This window comes from Oncorhynchus masou, chromosome 27 (genome assembly GCF_036934945.1).
Source record: "Oncorhynchus masou masou isolate Uvic2021 chromosome 27, UVic_Omas_1.1, whole genome shotgun sequence".
Lineage (NCBI taxonomy): Eukaryota > Metazoa > Chordata > Actinopteri > Salmoniformes > Salmonidae > Oncorhynchus > Oncorhynchus masou.
The window spans coordinates 63,099,303-63,120,036 of record NC_088238.1 but is presented as its reverse complement, the minus strand read 5'-3'; the positions used below and the strand labels follow the sequence as shown (position 1 = coordinate 63,120,036).

General features: G+C 49.2%; 1 protein-coding gene across 1 annotated transcript in view; it reads left to right on the top strand.

Moving 5' to 3' along the window:
- The window catches only part of trim2b (tripartite motif containing 2b), a 46,035-nt gene that overhangs the window by 4,483 nt on the left and 20,818 nt on the right, over positions 1 to 20,734 (top strand). Inside the window, exons 4-12 of the mRNA XM_064940857.1 lie at positions 190 to 346; positions 904 to 1,006; positions 11,099 to 11,237; positions 11,560 to 11,739; positions 12,126 to 12,324; positions 14,307 to 14,410; positions 14,577 to 14,744; positions 14,933 to 15,101; positions 15,623 to 15,693. Coding sequence (XP_064796929.1) covers positions 190 to 346; positions 904 to 1,006; positions 11,099 to 11,237; positions 11,560 to 11,739; positions 12,126 to 12,324; positions 14,307 to 14,410; positions 14,577 to 14,744; positions 14,933 to 15,101; positions 15,623 to 15,693 — 1,290 coding nt within the window. The remainder of the gene's footprint in view (positions 1 to 189; positions 347 to 903; positions 1,007 to 11,098; positions 11,238 to 11,559; positions 11,740 to 12,125; positions 12,325 to 14,306; positions 14,411 to 14,576; positions 14,745 to 14,932; positions 15,102 to 15,622; positions 15,694 to 20,734) is intronic.

The window sequence follows — 20,734 nt, the reverse complement described above, 5'->3', positions numbered from 1 at the left end:
AGAGAGAGAGAGAGACAGAGAGACAGAGAGAGAGAAAGAGAGAGTGAGACACAGAGAGAGAGAGAGAGAGAGAGAGAGAGAGAGAGAGAGAAAGGGGGAAGGAAGGATAGACAAAAGTGTCTTCCTCTTCCGTTCTCTCTGTGTTTCAACTCTTCACATCTCTCTCTGCCTCCCTCCTTCCCTCCCTAGGTTCTGCAGGCCCAGCTGGACACCCTGCTCCAGGGCCACAGGGGTATCGCTGACACCTGTACCCAGACAGAGGAGGCCCTGAGCGGGAAGGCCAACGCCGCGAGCCTGCAGGCTGAGAGAGGCCTTGGGGAGAGGCTGGGGGAGCTGGCCAGCCAAGGTTTGGAAATTCTAACATGTTCCGTTCTATGACACGTGAAATGATTCTGGCTAACACCAAACTCTCAAAGGCCCTCCTGACTTCAGAGTCTGGAATGGCTCTTTGACGTTGATAACGAAGAGGAGGGTTCTATTACTGGTTGGCTGTGTCTTTCTCAGTCAAACACCCACAGACACGTTTGAGAGAACCAATCAAACTGGTTTCTTAGCCAATATTGCATTAACAAACAACCTATCCAGGCCAGTGTGGTAACAGCTGTCCCCGTGGGTCACAGACAGGCTAATGTAGTCACAGCTGTCCCTGTGGGTCACAGACAGGCTAATGTAGTCATAGCTGTCCCTGTGGGTCACAGACAGGCTAATGTAGTCACAGCTGTCTCTGTGGGTCACAGACAGGCTAATGTAGTCACAGCTGTCCCTGTGGGTCACAGACAGGCTAATGTAGTATATTTCTGGTAGTACTATAATTTTTAATAAGTATATTTCTGGTAGTACTATAATTTTTAATAAGTATATTTCTGGTAGTACTATAATTTTTAATAAGTATATTTCTGGTAGGGTTACCATTCCAGGCTGAGGAGAATGATCAACTGGACTTAGTGATGGAGGCAGAGCGACTGAGGAAGTTGATCCACAACCTCGGGACAATTGTCACTACCAGGTACATACGGTGCATTTGGAAAGTATTCAGACCCCTAGAGGTTTTCCACATTTTGTTACGTTACAGTCGTGTATATATATATATATATATATATATATACAAATATTTAATCAATTTACACACAATATCCCATAACGACAAAGCTAAAACAGGTTTTGCAAAAATATTATTGGCTACCCTGGGGTGGCAGGGTAGCCTAGTGGTTAGAGCGTTGGACTAGTAACTGGAAGGTTGCAAGTTCAAACCCCTGAGCTGACAAGGTACAAATCTGTTGTTCTGCCCCTGAACAGGCAGTTAACCCACTGTTCCTAGGCCGTCATTGAAAATAAGAATTTGTTCTTGACTGACTTGCCTAGTTAAATAAAAGGTAAAAAAAAAAATTGCTATAACATCTTTGCTCTGAGACTCTAAATTGAGCTCAGGTGCATCCTGTTTCCATTGATCATCCTTGAGATTTCTACAACTTGATTGGAGTCCACCTGTGGTAAATTCAATTGATTGGACATGATTTGGAAAGGCACACACCTGTCTATATAAGGTCCAACAGTTGACAGTGCATGTCAGAGCGAAACCAAGCCATGAGGTGGAAGGAATTGTCCGTAGAGCTCAGAGACGGGATTGTGTTGAGACACAGATCTGGGGAAGGGTACCAAAACATTTCTGCAGCATTGAAGGTCCCCAAGAACACATTGGCCTCCATCAGTCTTTAATGGGAGACGTTTGGAACCACCAAGACTCTTCCTAGAGCTGGCCACCCGGCCAACAAGAGCGAACGGGAGAGAAGGGCCTTGGTCTGGGAGGTGACCAAGAACGCGATGGTCACTCTGACAGAGCTCCAGAGTGGAGATAGGAAACATTTCTGCAGCACTCCACCAATCAGGCTTTATGGTTGAGTGGCCAGACGGAAGCCACTCCTCAGTAAAAGGCACATGACAGCCAGCTTGGAGTTTTCCAAAAGACACCTGAAGACTTTCAGTCCATGAGTCCATCAAGGTGCGGGACTCCCGGAAGCTTATAAGAAATCCCACTATTCCCTCCGATGAACCAACAAACAGGCAAAGCGTCAATACAGAACTAAGTGACACGAGCCTACCAGACGAGCTAATTAACTTCTATACTGGCTTCAAGGCAAGTAACACTGAAACATGCATGAGAGCACCAGTTGTTCTGGGCGACTGTGTCATCACGCTCTCTGCAGCCAGTGTGAGTAAGACCTTTTAAACAGGTCAACATTCTCAAGGCCGCAGGGCCAGACGGATTACCAGGACATGTACTCTGAGCATGCACTGACCAACTGGCAAGTGTCTTCACTGACATTTTCAACCTGTGCTGGATGAGCCTGTAATACCAACATGTTTCAAGCAGACCACCATAGTCCCTGTGCCCAGGATAATTAATAAAGCATTGATTTAATACTTTGTGTGTCCGCTGTGTGTGTTTAAGCGTGCATGCATGTTTTTTTCACAAACCATCCTGTTCACAACGCTATCAACCACTAGAGGGAAGCAGAGAACAGGTAGAGAACCCTGAAACCTTGAAACGATTGGGAAAGATGGGCAGTGACGTTGCCCCTAGACACTGATCTTGGGTCAGTTTTGCATTTCCCCACTAATGTTTATGGTTAGGATAGGGAGAGGAGAAGCTGATTCTAGATCTGTACACTAAGGTAACCTGCCTAAATGACTACCAAACTCGTAGCATTCACGTCTGTAGCCATGAAGTGCTTTCAAAGGTTTGTCATGGTTCAAATCAACACCATTATCCCAGAAACCCTAGACCCACTCCCATCCACAGATTATGCAATCTCTATTGCACTCCACCCTGCCCTTTCCCACCTGGACAAAAGGAACACCTATGTGAGAATGCTGTTCATTGACTACAGCTCAGCGTTCAACACCGTAGTGCCCTTAATAATCATCACTAAGCTAAGAACCCTGGGACTAAAAACCTCCCTCTGCAAATGGACTTCGTGACGGGCCGCCCCCAGGTGGTAAAGGTAGGTAACAACACATCCGCCACGCTGATCCTCAGCACGGGTCAGGGGCCCGTGCTCATTCCCCTCCTGTACTCCCTGTTTACTCATGACTGTACAGTCAGGCATGACTTCAACACCATCATTAAGTTTGCTGATGACACAGGCCTGATCCCCAACAATGATGAGATTTTTATTTATTTTACCTTTATTTAACTAGGCAAGTCAGTTAAGAACAAAGTCTTATTTTCAATGACGGCCTAAGAACAGTGGGTTAACTCCCTGTTCAGGGGCAGAACGACAGATTTGTACCTTGTCAGCTCGGGGGTTTGAACTTGCAACCTTCCAGTTACTAGTCCAACGCTCTAACCACTAGACTACCCTTGCTATAGACTATAGCCTATATGGAGGAGGTCAGAGACCTGACCGTGTGGTGCAAGGACAACAACCTCTCCCTCAACGTGATCAAGACAAAGGAGATGATTGTGGAAAAGGAAGACCGAGCACGTCCCCATTCTCATCGACGCGGCTGTAGTGGAGCATGTTGAGAGCCTCTTGTTCCTTGGCGTCCACATCACCAACAAACTAACATGGGCAAATTATACAAAGACTGTCGTGAAGACAAACAAAACCTACTCCTCCTCAGGAGAATGAAAATATTTGGCATGGGATCCTCAGATCCTCAAACGGTCGAACAGCTGCACCATCGAGAGCACCCTGACGGGTTGCATCACTGCCTGGTGTGGCAACTGCTCGGCCTCCGACCGCAAGGCTCTACAGAGGGCAATACGTACGGGCCAGTACATCACCGGGCCAAGTTCCCTGCCATCCAGGACCTCTATACCAGGCGGTGTCAGGAGAAGGCCCTAAAAAACTATCAAAGATTTCCTAATCATAAGCTGTTCTCTCTGCTTCCACACCGGTATGCCATGTCTAGGTCCAAGAGACTTCTACACAGCTTCTACCACCAAGCCATAAGACTCCTGAACAGCTAATCAAATGGCTACCCAGACTATTTGCATTTCCCCCCACACACTGCTGCTGCTACTCTCTGTTATCATCTATGTCACTTTAATAACTCTACCTACATGTACATATATTACCTCGACTAACCGCACATTGACTCTGTACCGTAATACCCTGTATAAAGCCTCCACATTGACTCTGTACCGGTGCCCACTGTATATAGTCTCCACATTGACTCTGTACCGGTACCCCCTGTATATAGCCTCCACATTGACTCTGTACCGTAATACCCTGTATATAGCCTCCACATTGACTCTGTACCGATACCCCCTGTATATAGCCTCCACATTGACTCTGTACCGATACCCCCTGTATATAGCCTCCACATTGACTCTGTACCGACACCCCCTGTATATAGCCTCCACATTGACTCTGTACCGGTAAACCCCTGTATATAGCCTCCACATTGACTCTGTACCGGTACCCCCTGTATATAGCCTCCACATTGACTCTGTACCGTAATACCCTGTATATAGCCTCCACATTGACTCTGTACCGATACCCCCTGTATATAGCCTCCACATTGACTCTGTACCGGTACCCCCCTGTATATAGCCTCCACATTGACTCTGTACCGATACCCCCTGTATATAGCCTCCACATTGACTCTGTACCGTAATACCCTGTATATAGCCTCCACATTGACTCTGTACCGTAATACCCTGTATATAGCCTCCACATTGACTCTGTACCGTAATACCCTGTATATAGCCTCCACATTTACTCTGTACCGGTACTCCCTGTATATAGTCTCCACATTGACTCTGTACCGTAATACCCTGTATATAGCCTCCACATTGACTCTGTACCGTAATACCCTGTATATAGCCTCCACATTGACTCTGTACCGGTACTCCCTGTATATAGCCTCCACATTGACTCTGTACCGATACCCCCTGTATATAGCCTCCACATTGACTCTGTACCGGTACCCCCCTGTATATAGCCTCCACATTGACTCTGTACTGGTACACCCTGTATATAGACTCCACATTGACTCTGTACCGTAACACCCTGTATATAGCCTCCACATTGACTCTGTACCGATACCCCCTGTATATAGCCTCCACATTGACTCTGTACCGTAATACCCTGTATATAGCCTCCACATTGACTCTGTACCGTAATACCCTGTATATAGCCTCCACATTGACTCTGTACCGTAATACCCTGTATATAGCCTCCACATTGACTCTGTACCATAACACCCTATATATAGCCTCCACATTGACTCTGTACCGGTACCCCCTGTATATAGCCTCCACATTGACTCTGTACCGGTACCCCCTGTATATAGCCTCCACATTGACTCTGTACCGTAATACCCTGTATATAGCCTCCACATTGACTCTGTACCGGTACCCCCTGTATATCGCCTCCACATTGACTCTGTACCGATACCCCCTGTATATAGCCTCCACATTGACTCTGTACCGATACCCCCTGTATATAGCCTCCACATTGACTCTGTACCGGTACCCCCCTGTATATAGCCTCCACATTGACTCTGTACTGGTACCCCCTGTATATAGCCTCCACATTGACTCTGTACCGGTACCCCCTGTATATAGCCTCCACATTGACTCTGTACCGGTGCCCACTGTATATAGTCTCCACATTGACTCTGTACCGGTACCCCCTGTATATAGCCTCCACATTGACTCTGTACCGTAATACCCTGTATATAGCCTCCACATTGACTGTACCGATACCCCCTGTATATAGCCTCCACATTGACTCTGTACCGATACCCCCTGTATATAGCCTCCACATTGACTCTGTACCGACACCCCCTGTATATAGCCTCCACATTGACTCTGTACCGGTAAACCCCTGTATATAGCCTCCACATTGACTCTGTACCGGTACCCCCTGTATATAGCCTCCACATTGACTCTGTACCGTAATACCCTGTATATAGCCTCCACATTGACTCTGTACCGATACCCCCTGTATATAGCCTCCACATTGACTCTGTACCGGTACCCCCTGTATATAGCCTCCACATTGACTCTGTACCGATACCCCCTGTATATAGCCTCCACATTGACTCTGTACCGTAATACCCTGTATATAGCCTCCACATTGACTCTGTACCGTAATACCCTGTATATAGCCTCCACATTGACTCTGTACCGTAATACCCTGTATATAGCCTCCACATTGACTCTGTACCGGTACTCCCTGTATATAGTCTCCACATTGGCTCTGTACCGTAATACCCTGTATATAGCCTCCACATTGACTCTGTACCGTAATACCCTGTATATAGCCTCCACATTGACTCTGTACCGGTACTCCCTGTATATAGCCTCCACATTGACTCTGTACCGATACCCCCTGTATATAGCCTCCACATTGACTCTGTACCGGTACCCCCTGTATATAGCCTCCACATTGACTCTGTACTGGTACACCCTGTATATAGACTCCACATTGACTCTGTACCGTAACACCCTGTATATAGCCTCCACATTGACTCTGTACCGATACCCCCTGTATATAGCCTCCACATTGACTCTGTACCGTAATACCCTGTATATAGCCTCCACATTGACTCTGTACCGTAATACCCTGTATATAGCCTCCACATTGACTCTGTACCGTAATACCCTGTATATAGCCTCCACATTGACTCTGTACCGGTACCCCCTGTATATAGCCTCCACACTGACTCTGTACCGGTACTCCCTGTATATAGCCTCCACATTGACTCTGTACCGTAATACCCTGTATATAGCCTCCACATTGACTCTGTACCGTAATACCCTGTATATAGCCTCCACATTGACTCTGTACCGGTACCCACTGTATATAGCCTCCACATTGACTCTGTACCGGTACTCCCTGTATATAGCCTCCACATTGACTCTGTACCGTAATACCCTGTATATAGCTTCACATTGACTCTGTACCGGTACCCCCTGTATATAGCCTCCACATTGACTCTGTACCGTAATACCCTGTATATAGCCTCCACATTGACTCTGTACCATAACACCCTGTATATAGCCTCCACATTGACTCTGTACCGGTACCCCCTGTATATAGCCTCCACATTGAATCTGTACCGGTACCCCCTGTATATAGCCTCCACATTGACTCTGTACCGTAATACCCTATATATAGCCTCCACATTGACTCTGTACCGGTACCCCCTGTATATCGCCTCCACATTGACTCTGTACCGATACCCCCTGTATATAGCCTCCACATTGACTCTGTACCGATACCCCCTGTATATAGCCTCCACATTGACTCTGTACCGGTACCCCCTGTATATAGCCTCCACATTGACTCTGTACCGATACCCCCTGTATATAGCCTCCACATTGACTCTGTACCGATACCCCCTGTATATAGCCTCCACATTGACTCTGTACCGGTAAACCCCTGTATATAGCCTCCACATTGACTCTGTACCGATACCCCCTGTATATAGCCTCCACATTGACTCTGTACCGTAATACCCTGTATATAGCCTCCACATTGACTCTGTACCGATACCCCCTGTATATAGCCTCCACATTGACTCTGTACCGATACCCCCTGTATATAGCCTCCACATTGACTCTGTACCGATACCCCCTGTATATAGCCTCCACATTGACTCTGTACCGACACCCCCTGTATATAGCCTCCACATTGACTCTGTACCGATACCCCCTGTATATAGCCTCCACATTGACTCTGTACCGGTACCCCCTGTATATCGCCTCCACATTGACTCTGTACCGATACCCCCTGTATATAGCCTCCACATTGACTCTGTACCGATACCCCCTGTATATAGCCTCCACATTGACTCTGTACCGGTACCCCCCTGTATATAGCCTCCACATTGACTCTGTACCGATACCCCCTGTATATAGCTTCCACATTGACTCTGTACCGTAATACCCTGTATATAGCCTCCACATTGACTCTGTACCGTAATACCCTGTATATAGCCTCCACATTGACTCTGTACCGGTACTCCCTGTATATAGCCTCCACATTGACTCTGTACCGGTACCCGCCTGTATATAGCCTCCACATTGACTCTGTACTGGTACACCCTGTATATAGACTCCACATTGACTCTGTACCGTAACACCCTGTATATAGCCTCCACATTGACTCTGTACCGATACCCCCTGTATATAGCCTCCACATTGACTCTGTACCGTAATACCCTGTATATAGCCTCCACATTGACTCTGTACCGTAATACCCTGTATATAGCCTCCACATTGACTCTGTACCGTAATACCCTGTATATAGCCTCCACATTGACTCTGTACCGGTACCCCCTGTATATAGCCTCCACATTGACTCTGTACCGGTACCCCCTGTATATCGCCTCCACATTGACTCTGTACCGTAACACCCTGTATATAGCCTCCACATTGACTCTGTACCGATACCCCCTGTATATAGCCTCCACATTGACTCTGTACCGTAATACCCTGTATATAGCCTCCACATTGACTCTGTACCGTAATACCCTGTATATAGCCTCCACATTGACTCTGTACCGTAATACCCTGTATATAGCCTCCACATTGACTCTGTACCGGTACCCCCTGTATATAGCCTCCACATTGACTCTGTACCGGTACCCCCTGTATATCGCCTCCACATTGACTCTGTACCGATACCCCCTGTATATAGCCTCCACATTGACTCTGTACCGATACCCCCTGTATATAGCCTCCACATTGACTCTGTACCGATACCCCCTGTATATAGCCTCCACATTGACTCTGTACCGTAATACCCTGTATATAGCCTCCACATTGACTCTGTACCGTAATACCCTGTATATAGCCTCCACATTGACTCTGTACCGGTACCCCCTGTATATAGCCTCCACATTGACTCTGTACCGGTACTCCCTGTATATAGTCTCCACATTGACTCTGTACCGTAATACCCTGTATATAGCCTCCACATTGACTCTGTACCGTAATACCCTGTATATAGCTTCCACATTGACTCTGTACCGGTACTCCCTGTATATAGCCTCCACATTGACTCTGTACCGATACCCCCTGTATATAGCCTCCACATTGACTCTGTACCGGTACCCCCCTGTATATAGCCTCCACATTGACTCTGTACTGGTACACCCTGTATATAGACTCCACATTGACTCTGTACCGTAACACCCTGTATATAGCCTCCACATTGACTCTGTACCGATACCCCCTGTATATAGCCTCCACATTGACTCTGTACCGTAATACCCTGTATATAGCCTCCACATTGACTCTGTACCGTAATACCCTGTATATAGCCTCCACATTGACTCTGTACCGTAATACCCTGTATATAGCCTCCACATTGACTCTGTACCGGTACCCCCTGTATATAGCCTCCACACTGACTCTGTACCGGTACTCCCTGTATATAGCCTCCACATTGACTCTGTACCGTAATACCCTGTATATAGCCTCCACATTGACTCTGTACCGTAATACCTTGTATATAGCTTCACATTGACTCTGTACCGGTACCCCCTGTATATAGCCTCCACATTGACTCTGTACCGTAATACCCTGTATATAGCCTCCACATTGACTCTGTACCATAACACCCTGTATATAGCCTCCACATTGACTCTGTACCGGTACCCCCTGTATATAGCCTCCACATTGACTCTGTACCATAACACCCTGTATATAGCCTCCACATTGACTCTGTACCGTAACACCCTGTATATAGCCTCCACATTGACTCTGTACCGTAACACCCTGTATATAGCCTCACTAGTGTTATTTACTGCTGCTCTTTAATTATTTGTTTTTCTTAATTCTTACTTTTTGGGGGGGTATTTTCTTTGAAACTGCATTGTTGGTTAGGGGCTTGTAAGTCAGCTTTTCACTGTAAGGTCTACACCTGTTGGTTAGGGGCTTGTAAGTCAGCGTTTCACTGTAAGGTCTACACCTGTTGGTTAGGGCTTGTAAGTCAGCGTTTCACTGTAAGGTCTACACCTGTTGGTTAGGGGCTTGTAAGTCAGCGTTTCACTGTAAGGTCTACACCTGTTGGTTAGGGCTTGTAAGTCAGCGTTTCACTGTAAGGTCTACACCTGTTGGTTAGGGCTTGTAAGTCAGCGTTTCACTGTAAGGTCTACACCTGTTGGTTAGGGGCTTGTAAGTCAGCGTTTCACTGTAAGGTCTACACCTGTTGGTTAGGGGCTTGTAAGTCAGCGTTTCACTGTAAGGTCTACACCTGTTGGTTAGGGGCTTGTAAGTCAGCGTTTCACTGTAAGGTCTACACCTGTTGGTTAGGGGCTTGTAAGTCAGCGTTTCACTGTAAGGTCTACACCTGTTGGTTAGGGGCTTGTAAGTCAGCGTTTCACTGTAAGGTCTACACCTGTTGGTTAGGGGCTTGTAAGTCTGCGTTTCACTGTAAGGTCTACACCTGTTGGTTAGGGGCTTGTAAGTCAGCGTTTCACTGTAAGGTGAAAGATGAATGGAGCAAAGTACAGAGAGATCCTTGATGAAAACCTGCTCCTGAGCGCTCAGGACTTCAGACTGGGGCGAAGGTTCGCCTTCCAACAGGACAACAACCCTAAGCACACAGCCAAGACAATGCAGGAGTGGCTTCGGTAGAACTCTGAATGTCCTTGAGTGGCCCAGCCAGAGCCTGGACTTGAAGCCGATCAAACGTCTCTTGAGAGACCTGAAAATATCTGTGCAGCGACGCTCCCCATCCAACCTGACAGAGCTTGAGAGGATCTGCAGAGAAGAAGGGGAGAAACTCCCCAAATACAGGTGTGCCAAGCTTGTAGATTCATACCCAAGAAGACTCAAGGCTGTAATCGCTGCCAAAGGTGCTTCAACAAAGTACTGAGTAAAGGGTCTGAATACTTATGCAAATGTGATAAATGTAATTGTTTTCTTGTTATTTTTGTGCAAATATGTCTAGAAATCTGTTTTTTCTTTGTCATTATGGGGTATTGATGAAAAAAAATGTAATCCCTTTTAGGCTGTAACGTAACAAAATGTGGAAAGAGTCAACACAGACAGACAGACAGACAGACAGACAGACAGACAGACAGACAGACAGACAGACAATTAATATACATGAAATCCGATTTTCGTCCCCAGCGCGGTGGCGAGCCAGAGTGAGGCGTCGGGTGTGGGGCTGGAGCAGTGCATCGTGGGTCTCCCAGCCTGCGTAACCATAACGACCAGAGACAAGGCCGGGGGACACTGCAGGACCGGCAACGCCATCCTGTCTGCTGAGGTGGGGGACCAACACACACACACACACACACACACACACACACACACACACACACACACACACACACACACACACACACACACACACACACACACACACACACACACACACACACGTTAAGCTAAACTATGATACAAGAAGCTAAGCTAAAGTATGCTACGCTATGCTAAACTAAGCTAATGTATGCTATGCTAAACTAAGCTAATGTATACCATGCTATGCTAAGCTAAGCTAATGTACGCTATGCTATGATAAGCCATGCTACGTTACGCTAAACTAATTGTCCTATGTGGATAAATAGAGTTGTTATATCTCCATCCAGGTGTGTACTCCAGATGGCAGCGTGGCGGACGGGGAGATACTCGACCACAAGAACGGGACATATGATTTTGTTTACACTGTAAACAAGGAAGGGGAGTTCTCATTGGCTCTCCGGCTCTATGACCAGCACATCAAAGGAAGTCCCTTCAGACTCAGAGTTACCAGGTCCCCAGACCCTGAGGTAAAGAGACAGAGAGAGAGACAGAGAGAGAGACAGAGAGAGAGAGAGAGAGAGAGAGAGAGAGAGAGACAGAGAGAGAGAGAGAGAGAGAGAGACAGAGAGAGAGACAGAGAGAGAGAGAGACAGAGAGACAGAGAGACAGAGAGAGAAGAGAGAGAGACAGAGAGAGAGAGAGAGAGACAGAGAGAGAGAGAGAGAGAGAGAGAGAGACAGAGAGAGAGAGACAGAGAGAGAGAGAGATAGACAGAGAGAGAGAGAGAGAGAGAGAGAGAGAGAGAGAGAGAAAGAGAGAGAGAGATGGAAAGATTGTCATTATTTTTAGGACTCAGAATTTTGTAACTCACTGTGTCTTACTGTCTACCGTTCATGTTAAATGTCTCTTCGAGGTGTCTCCCCCCAACACCACAGCCACCTCTCTGGCGGCCACCGCCACCCCGTCTACAGGCTCCTCTGAGGGGGCTAAGCGGAGAGGAAAGTCCCCTGGGTCCGGGAGTAAGAAGAAGGGGTCCAGGAGGACAGGCAGTGCCCTGGGGACACCCAGACGCAAAGAGAACCCCATCGAAGATGACCTCATCTTCAGGATCGGTGAGAGAGATCGACATTTTTATTTATTAACTTATTTTCTCTCTATCACCCACTCTCTCTCCCTTCTTCGCATTCTCATTCTCTCTCTGCCTCTAGTTTGTCCATTATTATTTATTTTTTTAACCTTTATTTAACTAGGCAAGTCAGTTAAGAACAAATTCTTATTTTCAATGGCGGCCTAGGAACGGTGGGTTAACTGCCTGTTCAGGGGCAGGACGACAGATTTGTACCTTGTCAGCTCGGGGATTTGAACTTGCAACCTTCCGGTTACTAGTCCAACGCTCTAACCACTAGGCTGCCCTGCCGCCTCTACGCTCTAACCACTAGGCTACCCTGCCGCCTCTACACTCTAACCACTAGGCTACCCTGCCGCCTCTACACTCTAACCACTAGGCTGCCCTGCCGCCTCTACACTCTAACCACTAGGCTACCCTGCCACCTCTACACTCTAACCACTAGGCTACCCTGCCGCCTCTACACTCTAACCACTAGGCTACCCTGCCGCCTCTACGCTCTAACCACTAGGCTACCTGCCACCTCTACACTCTAACCACTAGGCTACCCTGCCGCCTCTACACTCTAACCACTAGGCTGCCCTGCCGCCTCTACACTCTAACCACTAGGCTGCCCTGCCGCCTCTACACTCTAACCACTAGGCTACCTTACCTCCTCTACACTCTAACCACTAGGCTACCCTGCCTCCTCTACACTCTAACCACTAGGCTACCCTGCCGCCTCTACACTCTAACCACTAGGCTACCTTACCTCCTCTACACTCTAACCACTAGGCTACCCTGCCTCCTCTACACTCTAACCACTAGGCTACCCTACCTCCTCTACACTCTAACCACTAGGCTACCCTGCCGCCTCTACACTCTAACCACTAGGCTACCCTACCTCCTCTACACTCTAACCACTAGGCTACCCTGCCGCCTCTACACTCTAACCACTAGGCTACCTTACCTCCTCTACACTCTAACCACTAGGCTACCCTGCCTCCTCTACACTCTAACCACTAGGCTACCCTACCTCCTCTACACTCTAACCACTAGGCTACCCTGCCGCCTCTACACTCTAACCACTAGGCTACCCTACCGCCTCTACACTCTAACCACTAGGCTACCCTACCTCCTCTACACTCTAACCACTAGGCTACCCTACCTCCTCTACACTCTAACCACTAGGCTACCCTACCTCCTCTACACTCTAACCACTAGGCTACCCTACCTCCTCTACGCTCTAACCACTAGGCTACCCTACCTCCTCTACACTCTAACCACTAGGCTACCCTGCCGCCTCTACACTCTAACCACTAGGCTACCCTACCTCCTCTACACTCTAACCACTAGGCTACCCTACCTCCTCTACACTCTAACCACTAGGCTACCCTACCTCCTCTACACTCTAACCACTAGGCTACCCTACCTCCTCTACACTCTAACCACTAGGCTACCCTGCCTCCTCTACACTCTAACCACTAGGCTGCCCTGCCTCCTCTACACTCTAACCACTAGGCTACCCTGCCGCCTCTACACTCTAACCACTAGGCTACCCTACCTCCTCTACACTCTAACCACTAGGCTACCCTACCTCCTCTACACTCTAACCACTAGGCTACCCTACCTCCTCTACGCTCTAACCACTAGGCTACCCTACCTCCTCTACACTCTAACCACTAGGCTACCCTGCCGCCTCTACACTCTAACCACTAGGCTACCCTACCTCCTCTACACTCTAACCACTAGGCTACCCTACCTCCTCTACACTCTAACCACTAGGCTACCCTACCTCCTCTACACTCTAACCACTAGGCTACCCTACCTCCTCTACACTCTAACCACTAGGCTACCCTGCCTCCTCTACACTCTAACCACTAGGCTGCCCTGCCGCCTCTACACTCTAACCACTAGGCTACCCTGCCGCCTCTACACTCTAACCACTAGGCTACCCTGCCGCCCCAATAAGGTGTGTCTGTGCTTCAGGTACCAAGGGGAAGAATAAAGGAGAGTTCACTAACCTGCAGGGTGTGTCGACGTCCTCCAATGGCAGGATTCTAATAGCAGACAGCAATAACCAGTGTGTTCAGGTAAATAAACACACACACACACACACACACACACACAGTGGCAGAATTTTGATGGTTTGATTCTTTGTGTGTGTGTGTGTGTGTGTGTGTGTGTGTGTGTGTGTGTGTGTGTGTGTGTGTGTGTGTGTGTGTGTGTGTGTGTGTGTGTGTGTGTCCCATCGGACAGATCTTCTCTAATGACGGCGAGTTTAAGAGTCGTTTTGGGGTGAGGGGCCGGTCGCCAGGTCAACTCCAACGACCAACGGGTGTGGCCGTTCACCCCAACGGTGACATCATCATCGCCGACTACGACAACAAGTGGGTCAGCATCTTCTCCAGCGAGGGCAAATACAAGGTGAGCATACAGGGGACATACAGGGAACATACAGGGGACATATAGGGGACATACAGGGGACATACAGGGAACATACAGGGGACTATTCTATTTTCTGATCTGTCAGGCCAAGCTGTCCTCTGATTGGTTGTGTTATCTGTCTGTCAGGCCAAGCTGTCCTCTGATTGGTTGTGTTATCTGTCTGTCAGGCCAAGCTGGGCTCTGGTAGGCTGATGGGACCGAAGGGCGTGTCCGTGGATCAGAACGGTCACGTAATCGTTGTGGACAACAAGGCATGCACCGTCTTCATCTTCCAGCCAACCGGCAAGCTCGTTACTAAGTTTGGTAGCCGCGGCAACGGAGACAAACAGTTCGCAGGTGAGTTGATGTGGATGATGAAAATGATGCTGATGATAGTGATGATGATGATGAAGGCTTCATGGTACTTCCATCACTCCTCTCCTCTCTCCTCCTCCTTTCTCCTTCTCCTACTCCTCCCCCTCTCCTCCTCCACTTTCTCCTCCTCCCTCTCTCCTCCTCCTTTCTCCTCTTCTCCTCCTTTCTCCTCCTCTTCTCCTCCTTTCTCCTCCTCTTCTCCTCCTTTCTCCTCCTCTTCTCCTCCTTTCTCCTCTTCTCCTTTCTCCTCTTCTTCTCCTCTTCTCCTCCTCTCCTCCTCCTTTCTCCTCTCTCCTCCACCTTTCTCCTCCTTTTTCCTCCTCTTCTCCTCCTACCTCCTCCTCTCCTCCTCCTTTCTCCTCCTCTTCTCCTCCTTTCTCCTCTCCTCCTCCTTTCTCCTCCTCTTCTCCTCCTTTCTCCTCCTCTTCTCCTCCTTTCTCCTCTTCTCCTCCTTTCTCCTCCTCTCCTCCTCTCCTCCTCTTCTCCTCCTCTCTTCCGACCAGGTCCTCATTTTGCAGCCGTCAACAACAACAATGAGATCATAGTGACAGACTTCCACAACCACTCAGTCAAGGTAACCAACTTCTCAGGACACTTCCACCCAATATTTACTAGGTCTGGTGGATCAACTAAACACGACCTTAATTAAACCAACCCCTCAGTCAAGCTAACTAACTTCTCAGGTTCATCAGACACTTCCACCCAATATTTACTAGGTCTGATGGATCAACTAAACATGACCTTCATTAAACCAACCCCTCAGTCAAGGTAACTAACTTCTCAGGTTCATCAGACACTTCCAAACCACGCCTCAAACGTGACCGTCGTTAACCTAATGGACCCGTCCTGACCGTCGTTAACCTAATGAACACGTCCTGACCGTCGTTAACCCAGTAGAATGACCCGTCCTGACCGTCGTTAACCTAATGAACACGTCCTGACCGTCGTTAACCCAGTAGAATGACCCGTCCTGACCGTCGTTAACCCAGTAGAATGACCCGTCCTGACCGTCGTTAACCTAATGAACACGTCCTGACCGTCGTTAACCCAGTAGAATGACCCGTCCTGACCGTCGTTAACCTAATGACCCCGTCCTGACCGTCGTTAACCTAATGACCCGTCCTGACCGTCGTTAACCCAGTAGAATGACCCGTCCTGACCATCGTTAACCCAGTAGAATGACCCGTCCTGACCGTCGTTAACCCAGTAGAATGACCCGTCCTGACCGTCGTTAACCTAATGACCCCGTCCTGACCGTCGTTAACCCAGTAGAATGACCCCGTCCTGACCGTCGTTAACCTAATGACCCCGTCCTGACCGTCGTTAACCCAGTAGAATGACCCGTCCTGACCGTCGTTAACCCAGTAGAATGACCCCGTCCTGACCGTCATTAACCTAATGACCCGTCCTGACCGTCGTTAACCCAGTAGAATGACCCGTCCTGACCGTCGTTAACCTAATGGACCCGTCCTGACCGTCGTTAACCCAGTAGAATGAACCCGTCCTGACCGTCGTTAACCTAATGACCCGTCCTGACCATCGTTAACCCAGTAGAATGACCCGTCCTGACCGTCGTTAACCCAGTAGAATGACCCGTCCTGACCGTCGTTAACCCAGTAGAATGACCCCGTCCTGACCGTCGTTAACCTAATGACCCGTCCTGACCGTCGTTAACCTAATGACCCCGTCCTGACCGTCGTTAACCCAGTAGAATGACCCGTCCTGACCGTCGTTAACCCAGTAGAATGACCCGTCCTGACCGTCGTTAACCCAGTAGAATGACCCGTCCTGACCGTCGTTAACCTAATGGACCCGTCCTGACCGTCGTTAACCCAGTAGAATGACCCGTCCTGACCGTCGTTAACCTAATGGACCCGTCCTGACCGTCGTTAACCTAATGACCCGTCCTGACCGTCGTTAACCTAATGACCCGTCCTGACCGTCGTTAACCCAGTAGAATGACCCGTCCTGACCGTCGTTAACCCAGTAGAATGACCCGTCCTGACCGTCGTTAACCTAATGAACCCGTCCTGACCGTCGTTAACCCAGTAGAATGACCCGTCCTGACCGTCGTTAACCTAATGAACCGTCCTGACCGTCGTTAACCCAGTAGAATGACCCGTCCTGACCGTCGTTAACCTAATGAACCCGTCCTGACCGTCGTTAACCCAGTAGAATGAACCCGTCCTGACCGTCGTTAACCCAGTAGAATGACCCCGTCCTGACCGTCGTTAACCCAGTAGAATGACCCGTCCTGACCGTCGTTAACCTAATGAACCCGTCCTGACCGTCGTTAACCCAGTAGAATGAACCCGTCCTGACCGTCGTTAACCCAGTAGAATGACCCGTCCTGACCGTCGTTAACCTAATGAACACGTCCTGACCGTCGTTAACCCAGTAGAATGACCCGTCCTGACCGTCGTTAACCTAATGGACCCGTCCTGACCGTCGTTAACCTAATGACCCGTCCTGACCGTCGTTAACCCAGTAGAATGACCCGTCCTGACCGTCGTTAACCCAGTAGAATGACCCGTCCTGACCGTCGTTAACCCAGTAGAATGACCCGTCCTGACCGTCGTTAACCTAATGAACCCGTCCTGACCGTCGTTAACCCAGTAGAATGAACCCGTCCTGACCGTCGTTAACCCAGTAGAATGACCCGTCCTGACCGTCGTTAACCTAATGAACCCGTCCTGACCGTCGTTAACCCAGTAGAATGACCCGTCCTGACCGTCGTTAACCCAGTAGAATGAACAAGTCCTGACCGTCGTTAACCCAGTAGAATGACCCGTCCTGACCGTCGTTAACCTAATGACCCGTCCTGACCGTCGTTAACCTAATGACCCGTCCTGACCGTCGTTAACCTAATGACCCGTCCTGACCGTCGTTAACCCAGTAGAATGACCCGTCCTGACCGTCGTTAACCTAATGAACACGTCCTGACCGTCGTTAACCTAATGACCCGTCCTGACCGTCGTTAACCCAGTAGAATGACCCGTCCTGACCGTCGTTAACCCAGTAGAATGACCCATCCTGACCGTCGTTAACCCAGTAGAATGACCCGTCCTGACCGTCGTTAACCCAGTAGAATGACCCGTCCTGACCGTCGTTAACCCAGTAGAATGAACAAGTCCTGACCGTCATTAACCCAGTAGAATGACCCGTCCTGACCGTCGTTAACCCAGTAGAATGACCCGTCCTGACCGTCGTTAACCCAGTAGAATGAACAATTCCTGACCGTCATTAACCCAGTAGAATGACCCGTCCTGACCGTCGTTAACCCAGTAGAATGACCCGTCCTGACCGTCGTTAACCCAGTAGAATGACCCGTCCTGACCGTCGTTAACCCAGTAGAATGAACCCGTCCTGACCGTCGTTAACTCAGTAGAATGACCCGTCCTGACCATCGTTAACCCAGTAGAATGACCCGTCCTGACCGTCGTTAACCCAGTAGAATGACCCGTCCTGACCGTCGTTAACCCAGTAGAATGAACCCGTCCTGACCGTCGTTAACCCAGTAGAATGACCCGTCCTGACCGTCGTTAACCCAGTAGAATGACCCGTCCTGACCGTCGTTAACCTAATGAACCCGTCCTGACCGTCGTTAACCCAGTAGAATGAACCCGTCCTGACCGTCGTTAACCCAGTAGAATGACCCGTCCTGACCGTCGTTAACCTAATGACCCGTCCTGACCGTCGTTAACCCAGTAGAATGACCCGTCCTGACCGTCGTTAACCCAGTAGAATGAACCCGTCCTGACCGTCGTTAACCCAGTAGAATGACCCGTCCTGACCGTCGTTAACCTAATGACCCCGTCCTGACCGTCGTTAACCCAGTAGAATGAACCCGTCCTGACCGTCGTTAACCCAGTAGAATGACCCGTCCTGACCGTCGTTAACCCAGTAGAATGACCCGTCCTGACCGTCGTTAACCCAGTAGAATGACCCGTCCTGACCGTCGTTAACCCAGTAGAATGACCCCGTCCTGACCGTCGTTAACCTAATGAACCCGTCCTGACCGTCGTTAACCCAGTAGAATGACCCGTCCTGACCGTCGTTAACCCAGTAGAATGACCCGTCCTGACCGTCATTAACCCAGTAGAATGACCCGTCCTGACCGTCGTTAACCTAATGAACCCGTCCTGACCGTCGTTAACCCAGTAGAATGACCCGTCCTGACCGTCGTTAACCCAGTAGAATGACCCGTCCTGACCGTCGTTAACCTAATGGACCCGTCCTGACCGTCGTTAACCCAGTAGAATGACCCGTCCTGACCGTCGTTAACCCAGTAGAATGACCCGTCCTGACCGTCGTTAACCTAATGAACCCGTCCTGACCGTCGTTAACCCAGTAGAATGACCCGTCCTGACCGTCATTAACCCAGTAGAATGAACCCGTCCTGACCGTCATTAACCCAGTAGAATGACCCGTCCTGACCGTCGTTAACCTAATGACCCGTCCTGACCGTCGTTAACCTAATGACCCGTCCTGACCGTCGTTAACCTAATGACCCGTCCTGACCGTCGTTAACCCAGTAGAATGACCCGTCCTGACCGTCGTTAACCCAGTAGAATGAACCCGTCCTGACCGTCATTAACCCAGTAGAATGACCCGTCCTGACCGTCGTTAACCCAGTAGAATGAACCCGTCTTGACCGTCATTAACCCAGTAGAATGAACCCATCCTGACCGTCGTTAACCCAGTAGAATGAACCCGTCCTGACCGTCGTTAACCTAATGAACCCGTCCTGACCGTCGTTAACCCAGTAGAATGACCCCGTCCTGACCGTCGTTAACCTAATGACCCGTCCTGACCGTCGTTAACCTAATGAACCCGTCCTGACCGTCGTTAACCCAGTAGAATGAACAAGTCCTGACCGTCGTTAACCCAGTAGAATGACCCGTCCTGACCGTCGTTAACCCAGTAGAATGACCCATCCTGACCGTCGTTAACCCAGTAGAATGAACAAGTCCTGACCGTCGTTAACCCAGTAGAATGACCCGTCCTGACCGTCGTTAACCCAGTAGAATGACCCCGTCCTGACCGTCGTTAACCTAATGACCCGTCCTGACCGTCGTTAACCCAGTAGAATGACCCCGTCCTGACCGTCGTTAACCTAATGACCCGTCCTGACCGTCGTTAACCCAGTAGAATGACCCATCCTGACCGTCATTAACCCAGTAGAATGAACCCGTCCTGACCGTCGTTAACCCAGTAGAATGAACAAGTCCTGACCGTCGTTAACCCAGTAGAATGAACAAGTCCTGACCGTCGTTAACCCAGTAGAATGAACCGTCCTGACCGTCGTTAACCCAGTAGAATGAACCCGTCCTGACCGTCGTTAACCCAGTAGAATGACCCGTCCTGACTATCGTTAACCCAGTAGAATGACCCGTCCTGACCGTCGTTAACCTAATGACCCGTCCTGACCGTCGTTAACCTAATGAACCCGTCCTGACCGTCATTAACCCAGTAGAATGAACCGTCCTGACCGTCGTTAACCCAGTAGAATGAACCCGTCCTGACCGTCGTTAACCCAGTAGAATGAACCCGTCCTGACTGTCGTTAACCCAGTAGAATGAACACGTCCTGACCGTCGTTAACCCAGTAGAATG